The sequence below is a fragment of the Aspergillus melleus genome (genome assembly GCF_016097325.1).
Source record: "Aspergillus melleus strain CBS 546.65 chromosome Unknown contig3, whole genome shotgun sequence".
In the NCBI taxonomy this organism is placed as follows: domain Eukaryota; kingdom Fungi; phylum Ascomycota; class Eurotiomycetes; order Eurotiales; family Aspergillaceae; genus Aspergillus; species Aspergillus melleus.
In genome coordinates, this window is record NW_025763372.1 from 3,084,604 (window position 1) to 3,104,707 (window position 20,104).

At 53.3% G+C, this 20,104-nt stretch overlaps 8 protein-coding genes across 8 annotated transcripts; 3 read left to right on the forward strand and 5 right to left on the reverse strand.

Moving 5' to 3' along the window:
- Nucleotides 1-178: 178 nt before the first annotated feature.
- LDX57_006119 (uncharacterized protein) lies at nucleotides 179-941 on the reverse strand (the record flags this gene model as incomplete). Its single annotated transcript, XM_046087811.1, has 2 exons — nucleotides 179-759; nucleotides 806-941. The coding sequence occupies 2 exons, from the start codon at nucleotides 939-941 to the stop codon at nucleotides 179-181; spliced, it is 717 nt and encodes a 238-aa protein (XP_045943779.1).
- A 214-nt stretch (nucleotides 942-1,155) lies between these two features.
- LDX57_006120 (WD repeat protein) lies at nucleotides 1,156-2,626 on the forward strand (the record flags this gene model as incomplete). The annotated part of the gene is made up of 2 exons (XM_046087812.1): nucleotides 1,156-1,388; nucleotides 1,438-2,626. 2 exons carry the CDS (start codon nucleotides 1,156-1,158, stop codon nucleotides 2,624-2,626), a joined length of 1,422 nt encoding a protein of 473 aa, XP_045943780.1.
- Nucleotides 2,627-3,131: 505 nt separating this feature from the next.
- On the forward strand, nucleotides 3,132-3,473 carry LDX57_006121 (uncharacterized protein; the record flags this gene model as incomplete). Its single annotated transcript, XM_046087813.1, has 1 exon — nucleotides 3,132-3,473. The coding sequence occupies one exon, from the start codon at nucleotides 3,132-3,134 to the stop codon at nucleotides 3,471-3,473; it is 342 nt and encodes a 113-aa protein (XP_045943781.1).
- A 1,187-nt stretch (nucleotides 3,474-4,660) lies between these two features.
- CweA (putative GPI anchored protein) lies at nucleotides 4,661-8,149 on the reverse strand (the record flags this gene model as incomplete). Its single annotated transcript, XM_046087814.1, has 1 exon — nucleotides 4,661-8,149. The coding sequence occupies one exon, from the start codon at nucleotides 8,147-8,149 to the stop codon at nucleotides 4,661-4,663; it is 3,489 nt and encodes a 1,162-aa protein (XP_045943782.1).
- Nucleotides 8,150-9,621: 1,472 nt separating this feature from the next.
- On the reverse strand, nucleotides 9,622-10,242 carry LDX57_006123 (uncharacterized protein; the record flags this gene model as incomplete). Its single annotated transcript, XM_046087815.1, has 1 exon — nucleotides 9,622-10,242. One exon carries the CDS (start codon nucleotides 10,240-10,242, stop codon nucleotides 9,622-9,624), a length of 621 nt encoding a protein of 206 aa, XP_045943783.1.
- A 1,662-nt stretch (nucleotides 10,243-11,904) lies between these two features.
- Nucleotides 11,905-15,424, reverse strand: LDX57_006124 (Zn(II)2Cys6 transcription factor; the record flags this gene model as incomplete). Its single annotated transcript, XM_046087816.1, has 9 exons — nucleotides 14,992-15,424; nucleotides 14,580-14,776; nucleotides 13,653-14,504; nucleotides 13,293-13,545; nucleotides 13,073-13,192; nucleotides 12,511-13,002; nucleotides 12,355-12,437; nucleotides 12,195-12,253; nucleotides 11,905-12,103 (listed from the first exon to the last, which is right to left on the reverse strand). Exons 1-9 carry the CDS (start codon nucleotides 15,152-15,154, stop codon nucleotides 11,905-11,907), a joined length of 2,418 nt encoding a protein of 805 aa, XP_045943784.1. The 5' UTR covers nucleotides 15,155-15,424.
- A 287-nt stretch (nucleotides 15,425-15,711) lies between these two features.
- Nucleotides 15,712-17,851, reverse strand: LDX57_006125 (uncharacterized protein; the record flags this gene model as incomplete). The annotated part of the gene is made up of 12 exons (XM_046087817.1): nucleotides 15,712-15,953; nucleotides 16,033-16,113; nucleotides 16,169-16,234; nucleotides 16,282-16,454; nucleotides 16,502-16,623; nucleotides 16,671-16,937; nucleotides 16,984-17,102; nucleotides 17,155-17,209; nucleotides 17,260-17,306; nucleotides 17,353-17,542; nucleotides 17,590-17,608; nucleotides 17,664-17,851. 12 exons carry the CDS (start codon nucleotides 17,849-17,851, stop codon nucleotides 15,754-15,756), a joined length of 1,527 nt encoding a protein of 508 aa, XP_045943785.1. The 3' UTR covers nucleotides 15,712-15,753.
- A 928-nt stretch (nucleotides 17,852-18,779) lies between these two features.
- Nucleotides 18,780-19,883, forward strand: LDX57_006126 (oxidoreductase, short chain dehydrogenase/reductase family; the record flags this gene model as incomplete). The annotated part of the gene is made up of 4 exons (XM_046087818.1): nucleotides 18,780-19,216; nucleotides 19,280-19,391; nucleotides 19,497-19,610; nucleotides 19,683-19,883. 4 exons carry the CDS (start codon nucleotides 18,780-18,782, stop codon nucleotides 19,881-19,883), a joined length of 864 nt encoding a protein of 287 aa, XP_045943786.1.
- Between the last annotated feature and the right edge of the window lie 221 nt (nucleotides 19,884-20,104).

Below are 20,104 nucleotides of genomic sequence, written 5' to 3' on the forward strand. Positions count from 1 at the left end.
ATTTTTGTTCGGAGCCAGAGCCGGGGGACCAAATACAGGTTGGGGACGATCGTTCACCGGTATGCCAATTCACAGGGAATGGTGGAAGGGGGTCTGGCCTCGTGTTGGGTGCAGGACTAGTCCAAGCAACCACAAGCTATTGCTCGATGCGCAGTAGACTGCATGGCCTGTCACATTTTTAGTCCAATTCGGCGTCCCCATCCATCGTCCACTTTCGGCGGGCTAGTTTGCGCTTCTTCGATGGTTTTCGCTTGACCACGGGCTCTGGTTCATCGACGGAGCTGGGGAGGAGGCTACTCTGCGTGTTGGCCCTTTTACGACCTACTCGTCGAGGCTCAGTTTCTGAAGCCAGTCGACGCATCTCGTTGTCGGACATTTCTTCCCCCTCGACCAGTACCATGTCGCCAGTTTCCCCTAGTGACTCGCGTGCCATCTCCTCCATCAGTATCCCCATGGCTATCAATGCCGTCTCGTCCATGCTCTGATAATCATCCTGACCCCGATCGAGGGTGGCCCTATCGTAGAAATCGGCCGTGTAGGCGTGGATAGCCTCGAGCAACTCGGAGCTCGGCAGAGGTCGGTCGGAAGGCAGCGACTCGTGCGCAAAGTAGAAATCGTCCTCTTCGTAGCGAACCGGCGCGTTCTGTCGACGGAAGAGGACTTCTTCTGGACGGACGGGGCGAAAATTGGAGGACGCCGTATCCCGGTGTTTGGAAGGATAAGGGACGGGGGGTAGAAAACCATGGGCATTGATACGGCCTAGCAAATTAGATGAGAAATAGAACAGAGAACACGGAGATCGAACCGGCTACGGCGTCATAAACATTTGCTAGTCGTTTCCGACTCGAAGGCTCGTTGGCTGTCTTCTCTTGCGGCTCGTCATGACTTGGAGGCCGAACAAAGGTGTTCTGGCTCATGGCCGGAGATCTGCCGAGAGACATGGTCCAGCCTGTACAAGGGCATCCGATGGGTTCACCATGAGATAGGTAAACGTCTGCTCTGTTGTTGTTGAACGATTTGGATAGATCCATCAAAGTGTTGGAGAATGCCGGGGCGACGTTGTTCCGTGCCGCTGATAAGATCGTCGATGATGCAACAGTCACGGCGAGAAAGACCAACCTGACACTCTCCGGTTGATCCTCAACCCCCTCATGAATGAATTCGTACCTCCTCAATAGGGCCCTAGGGTCCATCACTCCGTCTGATTTTCACGTTGCTTTGACAACCCGACTGGTTCAGCATCTAGAGCCAGCTCCCGGCCTTCGTTTCTCCAGTCGCAAAGACCCTGGATCCGGCGCAGGAGATGCGCAGATCGGTTGCGACGATGAGATCTACGCTCATAAAGCCGGCGTGAACGTGCTTGCTATCGATCAATATGATGGCCGATTGTAAGTTCGAAGGACTCGATAACTGGATGCCATTTACTAACTCCGCCAGCATGGTCTCTGGCGGCGCAGATCCCTCGATCCACCTGTGGGATCTAGAAAGTCGAGGCTCGCAGCTATCCCATACTCATCGATCGATCGTATCCATCAACAAGTCGTCGCATGAGGATGCTCATACGCGCGCCCTCACTTCTCTCTCGATATACCCCTTCGATCCGACGCCATCGACCGTACTGTCAACATCACACGATGGGACTCTGAAGCTCTCCGCCCTAGAGCCTACGGGCATCACGCCGGTGCATACGTTCAACCTCGACTGCACACCCTACGCGCATTCCATGTCCGCACATAACGGATCACCTCTCCTTATCGCCGTGGGCACTTCCGAGAAGCCTGTCCGGCTGCTAGATCTACGCTCGGGTCTCTCCACACACGGTCTCCCAGGACACACCTCTTCCGTCCTATCGGTGTCATGGGCTCCTCACCGACCACATATCCTAGCCTCCGCGTCGGCCGACCACCGCGTGATTCTTTTCGACATTCGTCGCGGCGGACACAACTCCGCCATCGCTGCACTGGATATGGACGATGCCGTGGGCTTGGTTCCGCCGCACACAGCCCCGCCGGGCTACGAAAGCCGCCCAGCCTACTCCCCGTACGTGCGAGCGCACGGCGGTGCGGTGACTGGCGTCCGATGGACCTCCAACGGCTCGCATCTCGTTACAGCGGGTCAGGACGCGCGCATTCGCGTCTGGGACGCCACGACGGGCGCCAACACCCTCGTGCACTTCGGCCCACGAGTCCGCAATAGCGTTTCATCACACCTGGCCGAACGAGCGCCATTAGTGTTGCCAAAAGGGGTGATGGACGCCGGTCATGAGACGCTGCTCTGGCCAAATTTCAACGAGAGGGACGATCGCGGCGAGATCTTCATGTTCGAACTCCGCGAAGGGACATTCATCAAGCGGTTGCGCGTTCCAGGACTTGCGATCAACGCCCAGAGCATGCGCGGCCGATCTAGTGCACTCAGCGCCGCGCGGATCAACGCTCTCGCATGGCGTGGCAACGGCGCTTCAGGCGAAGGAATTGAAATGTTCTCAGCGCACGGTGATGGCACGATCCGAACATGGGTGTCTCGAGAACCGGAAGGCGAGCCAGACGAGGAGCAAGAAGCGGAACAGGCTGATCGAAAACGAAAGCGCGATGTTCTCGAGGAGATCTACCAAGGTTTTGTCAGCTGAAGATCACCTCCACCGAACAAATCGTCCAGATTCCAACGACTGCTCTCCAATTCTTGGCACGATTCGCCGCTCGGCTTGGTCGTCAGGCCTGCGATCCAGACTCGTCCCAGGGTCCCCACCGCGCAATTCGATAATTATGAAATCATACGCAGCGTTAGATCTTTTTCTTTTTCTATTTCATTCTCAGCATTTCTTCGATACTTTGGACGGTGTTCTTGGAACGCAGTCCAGTATCCACCTAAACCGGGTGTTCAGAGGGCAAACTGATCTCATCAGTTCATCATCGGCCCGATTCCTGAACTGGGAACGGGTGATGTCACCACCAAGTATACATCCACCACTTTGCATATAAAGCAGATTTACTACCTAGACTTAGCCAGCTATTCTCATCGACTAATCTACTTATACCACAAGAACCTCTTTTCTTCCTTAGCCAACCAAATTACCACCTCTACTTTACCTCTACCAAAATTCCTCCTACATCCAACCAAACCAAACAACCAAAATGTCTCCTCAACACCAGCGCTCCTCCTCCCCCCACCAGGGCGGCTCTCTCTCCGACATGGCCCCAACAGGAACCTCCATCCCCAACGACGCCGGCATCCAAAGAACCATCCCCTCCGTGCCGCGCCCCGATCAGAGATCCGAGAACGCGCAGTTCAACAACCAAGGCATCGCCGAGCCCACGACCGCCTTTGCCGCCGACAACACCGCCAGCATGCCCCGTGGCCCTGGAGATCTGGGCGAGACGGGCGAGGTATTGACTGGCACGGGGAATTCTTTCCCGGCGAGTGGTGAGGCGAAGAGGAATGAGAACTCAGCTGGGTATCCTGGAGGGAAGTACTAGATTATGTTTGTTTCAGGGATGAATTGTTATGATTATGATTGTTATTAAGATGTGATGGGATGGGATGTTATGAATGAGTGGCTTCTTTGGTTATCCCTTTTCGTACTATTATTTCTACTGCATCTTAAAGCCCGAATATGATACTGCCGAAATACTCTCCATTGGTGTCATAACACATATGAAATGTGTAAGATTGTCAAAATACTTCGGTCTCCATGTCCTTTTAAGAAAATGATTAGACAGGTTAAGGCATCAAGAGTCCATCAACACGTTTCCTCCCTGCCCTGATTCTTGAACACATAGCCAATGATGGTCCGTGGGAAGGCCACCACGTTCCGTTAAGGCACAGTGCTGCTCTACTTTTAGAACCCCGAAAGAAACAGTGTTCTTCGTTCGTCTATTCTGAACCTAACTTTGTGCACCAGACCATGCTGAGATCGCGTTGTGGACTTTGTTTTTCCAAAGCGTATCTGAGGATGCTCCAAGCAATTATGGCCGAGGAGCTGTGCAGTTGTGGGAAGACAACGTCTATAGGAAGGAAATCAACTGGCGATGGGATTCACTATATCCAGCATGGACTGACTATGAGTACCTTGGTGCGCAGAGCGCGTTTTCGTCATATAATCCACCAACTCGACGCCCCAGCCGCTTCCTAACTATACATTACATAGCTTTCCCGAAGCCGCGACATGAGAAGAGATAGGATTAGCGGCAGTGGTGAGTCAATGGCATGTCCTTCAACGTACTATCTATAGATGAGCGCCATTGATCGGGGCCCTATGGGGCTATGTTTCATAAGCCCGGTCAAGTCTGTTAGAAAGGACTTGATAACCGTGATATTTGAGAGAGAACAGTACATCGAGGATAGTTGGGACTCGGTTGTTCCGAAGATCAGTGGTTGTAGGCAAGAGGGGGCACAGTATTCAGCCCCTGGACGAGCTTTATGGACATGGTACTGGCAGTCCATTCAGAGCCTTCTTACGTTTAAAGATTACAATATGTGGAAGAGATTGAAAGAACTTAGAGAAATGCATTTGCACATTAAAGAAGAAGTAAACTAACAAGACCACAAAAAGGTTATGCATTACAATAATTCGAGCGAACGAAAGAAGACAGCTAAACCCTCGACAATAAAACAGTCAGACCAAATCTGCCTCAAAAGAGTGAACTATTCTCAACCAAACATTTCAGAGGACGAACGCCAACAGGCCAACGACACCACAAACGACTGAGAAGACGCCAGCATGGGGGGTGAGGTGAGCAACACCGCCTGTGAAAACGGTGTCAGCGCGCGAGGCGATGGCAGCGCTCGAGGCCGCGGTGGGAGAGGAGGCGGCGACGCCGGTCGGGTGCACCACAACGGTACTGGAGGCGGGACCATGTGCAGCAGACGAGACATCCGAGGATGACTGCGGCACGAAGACGGGGATCTTGGCGAAGGAGGAGGGCTGGGGCACGGTCACGGTGGAGGTCAGGGCGACATGTGCGACAGAGGACGAAGGAGCGGCCATCCCGTGGAAGACAGCAGCGGGTTGGGTTTCAGCAGCGTGCGCGACCGAGGTGGCAGGACCAGCTTGCGATGGGAAGTTGTAGGCAGCTGGGGGAACGGGCTGGTAACTGTTCTCATTGAAGAACGGGGCAGACGGAGCGGGCGCCGCAGGAGCACTGTGCACGATGGGCTGGGAGAAGTCTGGTCCCGTGTTGCCACTCGGCATGTTGGGCGTGTTCGGCACGTACGGAGCGGGAGAAGCAGGTTCATAGTGCACCGAGGGCTCAGGAGATTCGACTTGGGGGCTGGGAGGCTGGTGGGTTTCCTCGCCCTGGGGGTTGTGCTGGCCGACCGCCTCAGGAGCAGGGTTAGGCTTGGGAGGTTCGTGGGGAACATGGGCTTCGGCGGTAGGCGCCTCGACAGGGACAGGCGCATGAACAGGAGCGGGGGCTGGTTCATGGTGAGGAGCAGGAGCAGGCGGCGGCTCGTGGTGCTCCTCGTGCTCAGGGTGGTCGTGGTGCTCCTCGTGCTCGGGGTGGTCGTGATGCTCCTCGTGCTCGGGGTGGTCGTGGTGCTCCTCGTGCTCAGGGTGGTCGTGGTGCTCCTCGTGCTCGGGGTGGTCGTGATGCTCCTCGTGCTCGGGGTGGTCGTGATGCTCCTCGTGCTCGGGGTGCTCGGGGTGTTCGGGGTGCTCAGGGTGATGGGGAGCAGGCACAGGGTGCGGGACAGGGACGGGATGGGGGAAGGGGACAGGGTGGAAGTGCCCATCAACATCAACGTCAGTCTTGGAATCGACGTCAACCGAGTGGTCATCCTCGTTGTACTCGCTGTACCCTGTGACGACGTGGTTGTTCGTGGGAGCAGAGAAGCCATTTCCAGTATCGATACCTCCGGGGCCATCGATCAGGTCATTTCCGGAACGCGCATGGAGAGAGCGACGGTAGTCAATGTCAACATCGGCCTTGGCCTTGGCGTCGAAAGAATGATCGTCGCGGTTGAACTCGTCGTAGCCACTGGTGGCAGTATTAACGCTCGAAAGGTCAGCGGTGTTGCCGGTGTCGATGCCGTGAGGTCCTCCGATAACGGTGACAGGACGCTCATGATGTCCGCGAGCCTTCCAGTGATGAGGGTGGCCAGGGACGGGGACAGGCGCTGGGTACGGGACGTGGTTGTCAATATCGACATCGGCGGCCGCCTTGCTAGTGTACGAGTGGTCGTCCTTGTTGAACTCGTCATAATCAGACAGGAATGTGTTGGTCGTCGAAAGATCGGCGTCATTGCCAGTGTCAATTCCACCAGGGCCATCAATGAGCGTGACATCCTTCCAAGGATGAACAGACGGGTGTGAGCGAGCCTTCCAGTGATGGGGGTGACCAGCAACAGGGTGATGGGGGTGACCAGGGACAGGGTAAGGGTACGGGTACGCGTAGTGGTTGTCAATGTCCCAATCGGCAGAAGCCTTGCCCGTAAAAGAATGGTCATCCTTGTTCACCTCATCATAGCCCGAGGCAAACTCGTTGTCGGTGGGAGCGGAGAAGCCATTGCCTGAGTCGACACCACCCGGGCCATCGATGAGCGTGTCACCCAATCCTCTGCCGTGGAAGTGGTGCGGGTGAGGGTGGTAGTGGACAGGGTAGGGCACCGCGTGAAAGTCCGTATCGATGTCAATATCGGTCTTGGTATCGATGTCGACGGAGTGATCATCGATGTTAGTTTCTTTGTAGCCGAAAGCCAACGCATTCTTGGTTGGGATGGAGGCATCGCTGCCCCTGTCAACGCCTCCTGAGCCGTCGACGGCGGTGTTTCCAAAGTTACGGCCCTTCAGGTGGTGCGGCCCGTGGTGCGGCCAGTGAGGGTGAACAGGGACCGGCACCGGGTAGTCCCAGTGGGTGTCAACATCGACATCAGTCTTGTGGTGAATGTCAACGGAATGATCGTCGATGTTGGTTTCACTGTAACCAACTCCGAGCTCGTTCTTCGTGGGGACGGAGGCGGAACTACCAGTGTCAACACCGCCGGGGCCATCGATGGCAGTGTCACCCAGGTTGCGAGCCTTCCAGTGATGGGGATGGGCGGGCACAGGAACGGGATAAGGGTGAAAATGATTATCCTGATCATAGTCAAACTTCGTGTCGACATCGACAGAGTGGTCGTCCTGGTTGTGTTCTTTGTAGAATGAGGCAAACTGGTTAGTCGTCGGCAGGGAAGCACTGTTACCACTATCGACACCGCCGGGTCCATCGATCAGTGTAGCAGCAGGGTGCGAATGACCAGGTTGGCGCTTCCAGTGAGGCACAGCCACCGGGACCGGGTACGGATGGCCGTGTACGTCGTAATCATACTTGAACTTCTGGTCGAAGTCCGCAGAATGGTCGTCTTGATTGTGCTCCTTATAGACAGATGCGAATTGGTTGGTGGTCGGCAAGGACGCGCCATTGCCAGTATCAATACCACCAGGGCCGTCGATGAGAGTAGCAGGGGGTTTGTGCGAATGACCAGGCTCGCGCTTCCAGTGCGGCGCAGGAACAGGCACTGGATAAGGGTGGCCGTGCACATCGTAATCATACTTGAACTTCTGGTCGATATCGACCGAGTGATCATCCTGATTGTGCTCCTTATAGAAGGACGCGAACTTGTTGGTGGTTGGCAAAGAAGCGCTGTTGCCAGTGTCGATACCGCCAGGACCGTCAATCAGGGTAGCAGGTGGGTTTCGACCGCTGGGCTCACGCTTGTGGTGGTGCCAGTCCGAGTCCACATCGACCTTGCCCTTGCCCTTGTAATGGTCCGAGTGGTCGTCAATGTTCGCTTCCTTGACACTCGACGCAGCCTCATTCTTCGTGGGCAAGGCCGCGTCGTTTCCAGTGTCTATACCGTTGGGCCCTCCGATGACGGTGTCACCCCCGTGGCCACGGGCCTTTCTCCAGTGAGGCCGGCCGTCCGGGTGCCAGTGGTGCCAGTACGGGTCGGGGTAGGCGTCGTAGTCCACATCGACCTTGGTCTTGGTGTTGATATCCAGGTGGTGATCGTCCTTGTTCACCTCGGCGCTCGCTCGGCCAAAGTCATTGTCGGTGATGACACCTCCCGTGTTGCCAGAGTTGAAGCCGTCAGGTCCACCGATGACATCAACTTGAGCCCTAGCCACTGCGGCCAGGACCGCGATGGGAATACCTCCGTGCAATCCTTTCATGTTGCTGTGTTTGGTTTTGTCGAATTAAATACTATACCGGGTTGGCGAAATTATGGTCGAGAGAATGGTAGATAACAAAAAGAGCGACTTCGGGCCAAGCGGCCAAATGTTAGGACTGTCGAAGGGGGAAAAAAAGAAGAAAAGAATGAAATTTCGAACTATATCCTGCCGCGACTCGAGATTAACCTACGAACCAACATCCAGAGACTCCCTGGCAGTCCTGCAACCTTATATCATGCATCAGGTGTTGTGATCCAGGAGCGATGGTATGCCAAGTCCGCCGCACGAGCAAATAAACAAAGATGGTCACAGCATTGTTTGGAGGATGAGAATGTTCCTCAAGAATGGGTGCGATCCTGGCACCGAGGTGTTCAGTGGCCTCGCGGGAGAGCAGTTCCAAGATTCCCTGTCTGGGAGGACATTCCTCATATCCCGAGCGAGTTTCGCCTGTGGATCGGTATGTAAACAAACTAGATGGGGATGGTCTGCCGGCGGGATGACCGAATGATTCGATGAATGCAAGAACGGAGCAAAGCTCGTCATGCAACCTGCCGTTGCTGGAGATGGGAGCCAGTATACGGAGTCCTCCGTAGTTCCTTCGACATCCGTGGAAGTCTTTACCGGGCCTTTTGCCAGGGCTCACACGCTGCCCGAGGACTGCAGTGCTTGGCATCATTGAGCTTGGCACAACAGGCACCAACAGCCGCGCCTACAAGATAGCATGGCAGTCCAGCATGTCCACACGCGAAACAGAATTCGACTTACAGCGTCCTCGTTCCAGACCCGAATTGAACGAACGGTTCGACCAATTCATGATACGATGCTGAGGCGTACGCCTCGAATGACTACGAAAAGATTTGACTATGAAAAGGTATGTATCCCGTCTATCGACATTCCCCCCTCATCGCCCTCACTGAAGAGGACCCAACGAGAGGCAAACTTCCTATCAAGGAAATTATTCTCCAGAACCGATCAGTCCCGGAGGACCGAAGGCAACGCACCGCCGTGGGAAATTCTGGGCGGGGGTCGTGGCAGGTTCTGTTAACTTTTTGATGTGGAAAGAAAAAGAAAAGAAGAGGAAAGAAGGGATGAGTCGAGGCTCTTTTATGTGTGGCATATATCACGTGGTCGGGCCGTTGTTCTTCCGCACAACCGAGACTTTAGTGTGCTGCCCTTAGTTCCAGGCACCCAGGCACCCAGGCACCAGCCCGGTGGATCGTCGTCAGCGTAAGAATATCATATCAATAGCTTCATTCTTCCACCTCGTTCAACTGACTGCATACACGCTTCATCCCCATTCCCGCTTCTGTACAGCCTCCCGTAGCGAGTACATTTACATCGGAGTCGCCATATCAATTCCCTCCGTTGCGAGTCTTGCGACCCAATATGCCGCTGTCCAGTCCATCCTGACAACTTATGGCTCAACTCCGAGGATGAAATCACACGCGCAGCTCAGGAACATTTCCCCCTCCTTAGCCAATAACTCGATGCTGATGATCTGACCTCCACACCCCTCCTCCAACGGCCGCCGTAATCCCCAGCGCGATGGCCATCATACTCCCTAGCGTCCCGATCGCAATGACCGCCTTCAACACCAGCCGTTGTCTCTTCGACAGAGATCTCATACACCCGCACCGTCGCTTCTCTTGAGCCCAGAGCTTCGATTCCCGATGGCTTCCGTCCTCCCCCATAGACGCTTGTGTAGTAATCAGGGTATTGTTCTCGAGGTCGTAGAGATTGTCGGCGCAGGGCGAGGCGGAGTTCTTCGTGCGGCCTTTCAACTTGGCCAAACTGACCGATGGCGTGGCGTGTCTGTAGAAAGGCGACGAGGGCTTTGCGCCCACGCTGGGGTCGAACTCCCCTGGTGGAGGGGCCGTGAGGGCTGTGGCGGGCGGCGGGAGGAAATCGCTCTCGGAGACAACGGCGAGGGTGCTGGAGGACGAGACGGCGCGCTTTTCATCTTTGAGGGCGAATTTGACCCCGACGGGTGATAGGTCGGGCGAACTCATTTTATCTTTGTTTTGTTTGCTTTCTAGGTTGGATGGATAGGGCGTAGGAGGTTCGAGGATGTCAACCAAAGGTATCAAAAACATGCAAAACACACGATAATCGATGCAAATGCGATAACCGAACCCCTCCGCAAGGTCCAAGTATGATAGGGTATACAGCGAGAAGTATGCGACGATCACTTAGGATTTTATCAATCAAAATGCGACAGACGTTAGATCGAAAGAGTGAAGAAAGGCTGGTTGGCTGGCAACTGCCTTAACTTGCTTCTGGCGGTGTATAGCTGCTGGCACTTGCCAAATGAACTCAACGTGGTGCCTGAAACATTTCACTGCATTCGGCCACTTGCATTCCTTTGGGACCAGGGATTCACTCCGCTGTCATCTCCGGGGCAATATTAGCTCGTATCCTTGGATCTAGACTTTGACTGTGGACCGAGGATATGGATGCGGCGGTTGGATGGGATTCATCTGTTATAAAGTATACTATTACTTTGTGTTATGGTTTCAGGGTAGGATGTTTGTTCTGGGCCGAACAGCGATAGGAGTAGCCCCTCGATACTATATATATAACATGTGTGGACTGGGTAAACCTATGGATATATATTGTTGCCCTAAATAGATTGTAGTACTTGATATATATATATCCCTATTGTATATAGTTACTCCTAACACTTACAACTCTACTATCTTTGCATCTAGAACCTGTTTGTCAGTACATTTTCACCCACACTCTCAAAATCGTATGCAATCCCGAAGTGACGACCAAATGACTCTATCGTCTTTCTCCGAGTTTGAACCATTACCAATAATGACTGCTCTACTTATCATCAACCACGAAAGCATCAAAGGTTCCCATCCATACAAGCTCAAATTATCAAGGAACATGAATGGCTTTTACGTTCTATACGAAACCTTCTATTACTAATTATATTGCGACAAACTCGCTATGACTGCGCCAAAACCCTCACGATTAAAATAGCAGCACCCTCCCCGTTCTTCGCGATGTACTCCGTACACTTCTAAATATAAGTCCTCGCACAGAACATCTGTTAACAATTAACTAGAGAGTAGAAACAGCAAACTCTCGCATCCCTTATTTTCTCTTTCCTTTGCCTTTTGCCCTTTCCCCTTTCCCCTCCTTTCTTATTCTCTCCTCGTTTTCATCCCTTGGTTCAATTCCCTCATCTAAACCTCCGTCCAAACCTACTCCGCAGACCATACGGAGTAGTTATCCTCAACTCCCTTCATTCTTCACAATTGGCGAAAGCAAAAGTAAACTAGACGCAAGAAGTCAATGGCAAATAACTCCGACCAATACCTACGACCATAACCCTGAATTACAATATTCTCGCACCCAACCCCTGCATACCGGAGAATTGGCCCGGAAACAGCCACCAAGGGATAAATTCGAGACCGGTTGCTACGGCATCAGGGATAGGAGGTCCCTGATCATCCGGTGCCTGGATTCAGGAATGCATGGGCTCCTGGTTTCGAACTCCCTCGTCTCCCTGTCCCGTTATCTCTCTCTCTCCCTTTCTCCCCTTTCTCGCACCTTATGTCTTCGTCTGTCTAACTGTCCTTGCTCGTCTATTCATCTATTCTGTCGAGTCGTAGCATCTCATTTCATAGCACATAGTCACATAATCCGCCATAACTCTGCATAGCACAATGTCCCCTTTCTACTGAGAGTCTCTCCCCAAAACCCAACTTCCCACCACCACCAAACCATCCAACCTGAACAATCAATCAATCCTCAAACCCCCAATCCCCATCAACATCATCATCACCCCAAAACTCCTTCAAATCTTCTACCCGCCACGCCGTCGCCCATCCCGTCTCGCGCTCGATGCGCGTCAATGTGTCCACGATCGCGGCGTGTTCGGAGTAATGCGACATGGCTTTTCCGGCTACCCAGAGCGCTTGGAGGGCGTTTGTCCAGCAGCCACTGTTTTTTTGATTTTGGGTCAGTTTTGTTAGGGATAGGAGGTTGTGGGGATGGGGTCAAGGGAAAAAGGGAGTTAGTGACTGGGACTTACTGGTGTGTGTTTGATGCCGAGATGGCGCAGATTTGGCGGGCGTGCCAGAGGGGGGATTTCTGGAGAGTGGAAAGGTAGATTAGCTTGACTGTGTGGTGGTGAATCGTAGATGCCAGGACAGGCATGTATATTTGTAAATATAGATAGTATTGAAACTCACCGGCCTCTTCGCCAACGCCAGTGTCTTCGGCTTCCGTTGTAATAAGAGCAGCGCACACACATGGTACAGCTGGTTTCCCGAAACTAGAAGCAAAATCAGCATCTCATCCTCATCCAAATGATCGACGTAAGAAAAAAGAAAGCATAGGAAACATACTAGCCGACCCATTCCCATACAACACCGTCGGAAAGGGCCTCTCCCTCTCCCCTCTCCCCCTATCTCGACCACCTCTCCCCCAACCACCACCACCACCTAGGGTACCCCCCGCCGCGACACTAAAAATACTCTTCATCTGACACGGCCTCTTCTCGTACCACTCCTCCACGCAATCAAACAGCCGTTTCCACCGCACTGGATACGACTCTTCCCCGGAATCATCCCGCGGACTACCACCTAGGTACTGACACGAGACACAAGATGCAGACGACGCCGCCGCCGTGGATGTACGCGTCGACGATGACGCACCGAACAGCACGCCCAGCGTCTGCGCACACAAATACACAGTGTAGTTCGCGTACGTGTCGAACGTGCAGACATCCGATGACGAAAGGAATAGGGCGCTGGCTTCTCGTGGGTCCATGTTCTTGGGGATCCAGTGGCTCATGGGGATGATGGTTTCTTCCTCGGAGATGAGGCCACCGCAGACGTCTGTATGCCCTCACATACGCATTTGTCAGCATATATGCACAGTATCAATGTGAAGGGGACAAGGACTGACCCATCCTCGCAAAACACCAAAAAAGCGCCTGTTCCTCTTTCCCTGAGAACCCGTTAATCTCAGCCGCTTGAATAAGATACGCGCAGCCGTCTAGATGTCGTCGCCATTCTTTGGGGTTGCCTTCCCACCACACTCAAATTAGCATCCATCCTATACCAAACCCCTACCATATACTCTAGGTAGGGAACAAAAAGGACCAAAAGGGCAAAAGCAGACATACAACTTAACATTTCCAACACGCAAAGAATTACACACGACGCGATCACCGGCGTCGATTTACTTTCCAGCTCCGGCAGCAGCAAGTGAATGGCTTCCTGATACAGCGAGAGGCTCTCGGACTGGGATTTCTCGTTCTGTTTGCGTTCGATCTGGCGCGCTGAGAGGGCCAGGATGGAGTAGCGGAGGTGGGTAGCTGATTTGGCCATTTGGGGAAATGTGGATGCGAAGTGGCGGTGGTTGTCGAACATGTCGAGCTGTTTCTCATTGCTGTCGTTAGCTGGTGCTGTTCTTTGTTGTGCTGAGGGACTAGAAGGTATAGAGAGGTGTGGAAGGGGAGAAAAAGGTAAAAGACTGAACGCACCCACAGACAAATCTCATTCAAATAATTCTGCCACAAGACGTTCTCCCTCTCCGGCGATAACGCAAAATACCGACCTGGACCGTGACCCGGACCGTGACCCGGACCAGAACGCACATCATCCATCATCTGGTCCGCGGACGCAGCCACGCCGCCAAACCCATCCGGCGAGCCGCCCCGACTCGGAATATCTGGTCGAGCGGTCCACAGCTGGCGATTGCGCAGCGCGGTATGCAGCGCCTCATACGCCGAGCCAGGCAGGAAGACATCGTTGTTAAAGTTCGCAGGGTCCGAGAAGACGTTGTGGTCGAAGAGCGGCGACGCGATGGTCGGATAGGGATCCGGGCCTGAGGATGCCGCGAATGAATGGCCTGCCGCGCCGTGGGGGAGGTGACGGAGGGCGCCGAGTTCGTCGACGACGTATTCCGGGCTGGAGTGGAGATAGGGCTGGTGCTGGGTGGTCGGTGCAGGGGCGTCGTCGAGGGGGATGGTGTCGGATGGCGAGTGAGGGTCGAAAGGTCGGAGTGATGATGGGTGGTATGAGATGCCGCTGGAGAGAGACGGCGAAGGCGCTTGACTGGGGCAGTTGAAGTCGGGATGTGGGTGAGGGTGAGGATGTGACAGAGGTGAATGCATCTGCGTATGCACTGAATGATGTACCGGACCCTGGACCTGAGTCTGAACCGGAACCGGGGCCGGAGCAGGGGTCTCTACACGTGGCGACGCCAACGGTGTACTCGCATCTACAGCCTCCTTTTCAGCCTGAAGCTGACCCGACCCTGAGGCCGAACCGGGGCCGCCATGCTTCCTCCGTCGGGATGCCGACGAGGATGCCGAAGGGACCACGTTCAAAATCTAACAGATCAGTCAACACTAACCCTGAACGAAGCGACCTCAGGCGCAAGTAGGTGGGTGGAAAGAACGATATACCTTGAATTTACTCTGCCTCGCACCCCTCCCACCATTCCCAACCCCAGAACCACCACCCGCACCACCACCCTGATTCATAGACGGATGCTCCGGCCCCAGGACCTTCAGATTCGCATCCCGAAACGACCCCAACATACGCCATTGGCATTTGTCGCCGCGACGCTTGCATCCCGTACATGTGGGCTTAGCTTCGTCACCTGCAAGGAACAAACGAGCGAGAACGAGTCAAGTTAGCCCGATCTGATCCGTCTAGCAACAATAATAGTCATAGTTTGCCTCGGCATAGAACTAAGATCAACTCCAGCTCCAGCTCCAATCCAGCCGATGTATTACCCATTCCGGTAATCATAGTCATCACCATTGGAATACTACGGTAGGTAAGAAGAACACGCCCAGCAAAGAAAGGACATACATTTCCGTCGTCGACGACTGCAATTCAAGCAACCCGTGCGGGTGCGTTTGCGCGGTACGTGGCCATGGCCATGGCGATTGGCGCTGGCACTATTCCCAGTAGGAGTAGTACTAGTTGTACTAGTATCAGGGGCAGCTGGTGTTGGCGTTGGCGTGGACGTCATGGTGGTGTGATATTGACTGACAATGTTGGATGTTGGCAAGTTGGCCGTTGGGATGACGACGACATGGATGGGAGAGTGAGGGTGTCAGTTTCAGTGTGAGTGTCAGTGTCTGGACTCCACGGATTGCGACGATAGGAAATGGAGAAGACAAGTCCGTCCGGGGCAGAACTACTCCGTTCTGCAGGAATGACGGCAGAGATCTCGTCTAGCGTTGCCGAATCGGGTAGATTACCTGTTTGGGTAGCGATAAGCGCAGGCTCCCCGGCCTCGGGAAAGACTGTGGGGGAACCGGGGAGTGTCCGAGACGAGGCCGGTCGGGATGTTGGTCGAAAGAGGGAAAGATTACGGAGTACAGTCGGAGTAGAAACACGTAGTTGCTAAAGTAAATAAAAAATTATAAAATTTTGAGCGATAGAAATGCAGGTCCTAGACAGAAATGAATATAAACATAACATAGAATAGAAACAATGACCATAATGTAGACAGATCTAATAGTAGCAATACGGAATTTAGGGTACTCATACAAAATTGAAGAAACATCAGACCATAAACAATCGCCATCCCGTCTAACTCAAACTCTTTGCATATTCCGTAATTTCTCACTCGACATGCTGCACCCCCACCGACTCCGCTTCTTTCTCGCCCACGCGATGGTTCGGATCCCCCGCGGCTCCCATCGACGGATGCCAGTGCAGCAGCACCTTTTCGCCCGTGAACAGCCGATCCACCTGCTCCAGCGTGAGGTTGCGGGGCTCGGGGTAGAAGAAGTAGATGAGCGGGAGGAAGGAGAAATTGAATACTATCGAGGTCGTCAGTATTATTATTGTTATTGGTGTTGGTGTTGGTGTTGGTCTTCGTGACCTGGAGGTATGACTTACCCGCAAAGTAAATATACGTCTGGTAGCCAATGTTGTCGATACTGACGGGGGTGATTTCCACGACCAGGAAGGTGAAGATCCCTAGTTACTTGTTAATTGGGTCTAGATATATCAACAAAATGGGAGGGAGGCGTACAGTTGGTTGCCGTGGCCAGGGCAGCTGCGCGGGTTCGAATAGCCAGGGGTGCGTATTCCGCGGGTACTATAGTGGGTTAGTTACGAGACAACAATGTGAGAGAGAAAACATACACAACCACGGGATGGCCAGCAAGCCGACTCCAAAGAAGAAATTGAACAGGAAAAGCATGACGGTCGCCACCAAGCCGGACGCGTGGCTGCCGTCCCAGACTGTCCCGGCTAAGATGGCCATGCAGGCACATTGTCCGGCAGCGGCGAAAAGCATTAGCTTTCGGCGTCCAAGACTATCATTTGTTAGACACAGTACAAACAAAGGGAGGGCGTCACTAACCGATCGATCGTCCAGATCGGAACCAAAGTCGACAAGAAATATGCCACGCCGTTGAAGCCGGCCAGCAAGAGCGCCGTGTTGTGACTCATCCCGACAGATTTTTCAAAGATGACGGTGTTATACTACGACACCATTAGTTTCGTCATGAGAAGATAGCAGGGAGACTCACGTAGGTAATCAGATTGACACCCGACAACTGCTGCATCATCTGGCCACCCATACCCAAGAGCGTGCGGTGGAAGAACCGCTGCGGTCCGTTCTTGAACACCATCTTGAAAGAACCCTCCTCGGTGGCACTATTCTCCTCGGCCACGGCCTGTGCAATCTCTGCAACGTCGAGGTTGACAACGGGATCGGTCTCCTCGATCTCTCGGGCGTTGGGCTGAATGGCCCAGAGGACGTGACGAGCTTCGTCGGCTCGGCCGTGTGCAACGAGCTATTTTTTATTAGAAGAGGTCATTATAAGTGGGCGAGAGGCTTACCCAACGAGGCGACTCCGGGAGAATCAGCACGCCAATAAACGTGATGATGGCGAAGAGAATCTGTAGGGCAATTGGGAATCGAAACTGTGATTCGTTGAGCACGTAGCTCATACCGTAGTCTATCTCGTTAGCTGGATGGCTGAGAGCAGCGGGAAGAATCTCTGAACATACCAACCCAGTAGGCAGTCATGACGCCGAAGATATTGATGCAAAGTTCGATAGCAAGCTGAAATTTGTTAGAGGATGGTGAGGTCGATGGGCACCAAGAATACTCACCCCCTTTCCTCGACTCGCAGCCTTGCTCAGTTCCGAATGCCATACAGCTACTATCGTCAGATCCCATTAACCCATATAGCCCGAGATACGTACGAATAGTACTAGTGTTGAGACCGTTTCCAATGCCCGCCACAACCCGACCGACAATCATATGAGGGATCGAGTAGGCACTGGTCTGCAGGGCAGCACCGATGCTGAGGATGATGCAGCCCAGCATAATGCACATACGACGGCCCAAGCGTTCACCCGCAAACAGGGAGACCAGGGCACCGAGAAAGCAACCCTAACAAGTCAGTATACTCTCCTGGAACGTCGTAAGCATCAACATACAATCTCGTAGATAGCAACGCTATATTCAGTCAGCCATCAGCTCTCGACCTTTAAATGCAATAGAGACAACTCACACCGTGCCCTGTAACGACGAGCTTCCATTCCCGCCCGTAGTGGTATCGATCTCGGGGAACGTCTTGACAAAAGCCTCGCCGCTCAACAGACCGGACATAACACCTTGGTCATACCCAAATAGTAGGAAGCCACTACCGGCAGTGGCCGTAATGGCGTAGGTCAGAGGCTTTCCCACGAGAAAAGTCATGATGCCGTCGTGTCTGATGATACCGGTTCAAGTCAGGGTCAATGACCCCATGGGGCCATATCGGAATTTATATACGACAAGTTAGACACGACACGGGATAAAACGGGGAAACCCTGTCTGCGTCACAGCTGAACGATGGACTGATGGATCCGCGAATTGCGGGGAGAAATTGACGACGGGGAGGATTTAATGGCGCACCGGTCGTCAGGAATCCGGTTTCGGTTCGGACATGAATTTTATTTTACTTGATCAGTTGGTTTAGTCCTATCGATCTATCTTGCATGACTAGCTCTGCCCTATACTGTTGTAGCAATTGAATTAATTACTACAGACTCTGATCATTCTTACTTAGATTGCTAGACATCACCCATCTATCACTGACATCCCTTACATCAACCCCGGATTCCGCCCGGGACAAGTCCGTACGCCGAAGCCATACGGGACAGATATCAAGCTAACCCCAAGGAACTAATGTTTTAGCCGACCCAAGCTTCTCCAGACCAGAGATGACGGAAATGTGGGGATCGGCAACAAAGTCTGGCACCCGGGTTACCCGATCGGGAAGCCCTAAGCGCTGCAGCACGAGAGGGTCCACCGTTGCTGCTTTTGTGGAGAGAATTTCTCCCCGGTCGAAGACTTGCTCTCGTTGGTAAGGCTAAGCATTGTTTTGGCCCTGATGAGCAACTGATTCGAAGATTGGGGTCTGATCCATGTCTGGTGGACTCTGCAGTCAGTGGAATCTGCAGTATGAGTTGTTCTTCTTCCCCTACCTACTCAGTTAGGTTGTAGATAAGCGCTGTGAACTCGACATTCAAATAGATGGAGTCGTCACCGATCTTCCTCCAAATTACTTTCTTTCACAAGTCCACTTTTTAGAGAAAAGCCGTCTACTCCATACCACAACACCTCCCTGTCTACGCCCGTCAAAATGACCCCCTCCATCGCCCCCGAACTCACCACCCCCGGCGTGCCCGCCTCCATCCAGAACCCCTCCGTGGCCACCAACCTCTTCTCGCTCGGCCAGCGCACCGTCGCAATTACCGGCGGCGGTCGCGGTCTCGGTATCGTTCTCGCGAACGCCGTGCTCGAAGCCGGCGGCGACGTCGCCTGCATGGACCTGATCGAGCCGAGCACCGAATGGGCGGCGTTGCAGAAACTCGCGACGGCGCGCGGTCTGCAGGCGACGTACACGAAATGCGATATTTCGGATGAAGCGGCGACACAGGCCGCGTTGGAGGCGATTGCCGCGGAGGGCTTGAGACGGGGGATGCCGTTGCGTGGCGCGATCACTTGCGCGGGTATTCAGCAGATGGTGCCCGCTTTGGAGTATCCGATTGATGGGTGGAGGAAGATGATGGATGTTAAGTAAGTCGTTTCTCTTGGGTTTAAAGGTGTAGGATTGGAAGGGGGTTGCTAATGAGTGAACAGTGTCATTGGAACTTTTATTCCTGCGAAACACTGCGCGCGGATCTTCAAGGAGCAGGGCACCCCTGGAAGCATTGTTATGATTGCTTCAATGTCGGGGCAGATTGCGAACCGGGTATGTATTGCCTTTGCTTTGGATTCTTGCACCACGATCCTGCTGGAATGGCCAACATGGACCCCCCCCCCTCCTAGGAATCATTCGCTGATTGAACTATTACAGGGTCTCACCTGCTCGGCCTACAACTCCTCCAAGGCCGCCGTGCACCAAATGTGTCGCTCCGTCGCCCAGGAATGGGGACAGTATAACATTCGCGTGAACACTCTATCTGCTGGTGTATGTCCCGACCTCCCTCCCTTCTTCTCATACCCTTTGATGAATGCAGGAACTAACACTCAATAAAATTAGTACATCCGCACCGCTATGACCGACGCCCTCCTTCAAGAAAAGCCCGAAGTCGAGGAGACCTGGATGCGCGGCGCGCTGCTCGGCCGCCTCGGTGTGCCCGAGGACTTCAAGGCCCCGACGGTATACATGCTGGCTGATGGCAGTGGATTCATGACGGGGACAGACTTGCGGGTGGACGGCGGCCACTGCGCTTCTGCTTGATTGATGTTATGATTATCATATTGGCGTTTTAGATTAATGGGTTTGAATTATTGGACTAGACTCGAATAGATTTTAGAAAAGAATAACTACATTTGTTTAGATTTACTGGGACTTGCTACATCTATACCACTTCTCTTATTCTACATTCACTAAACTTATTTTGGAGTATTGCTTCATATAATACAATTTGCTAGAAACTTTATAAATCTCATTGTTAGTAC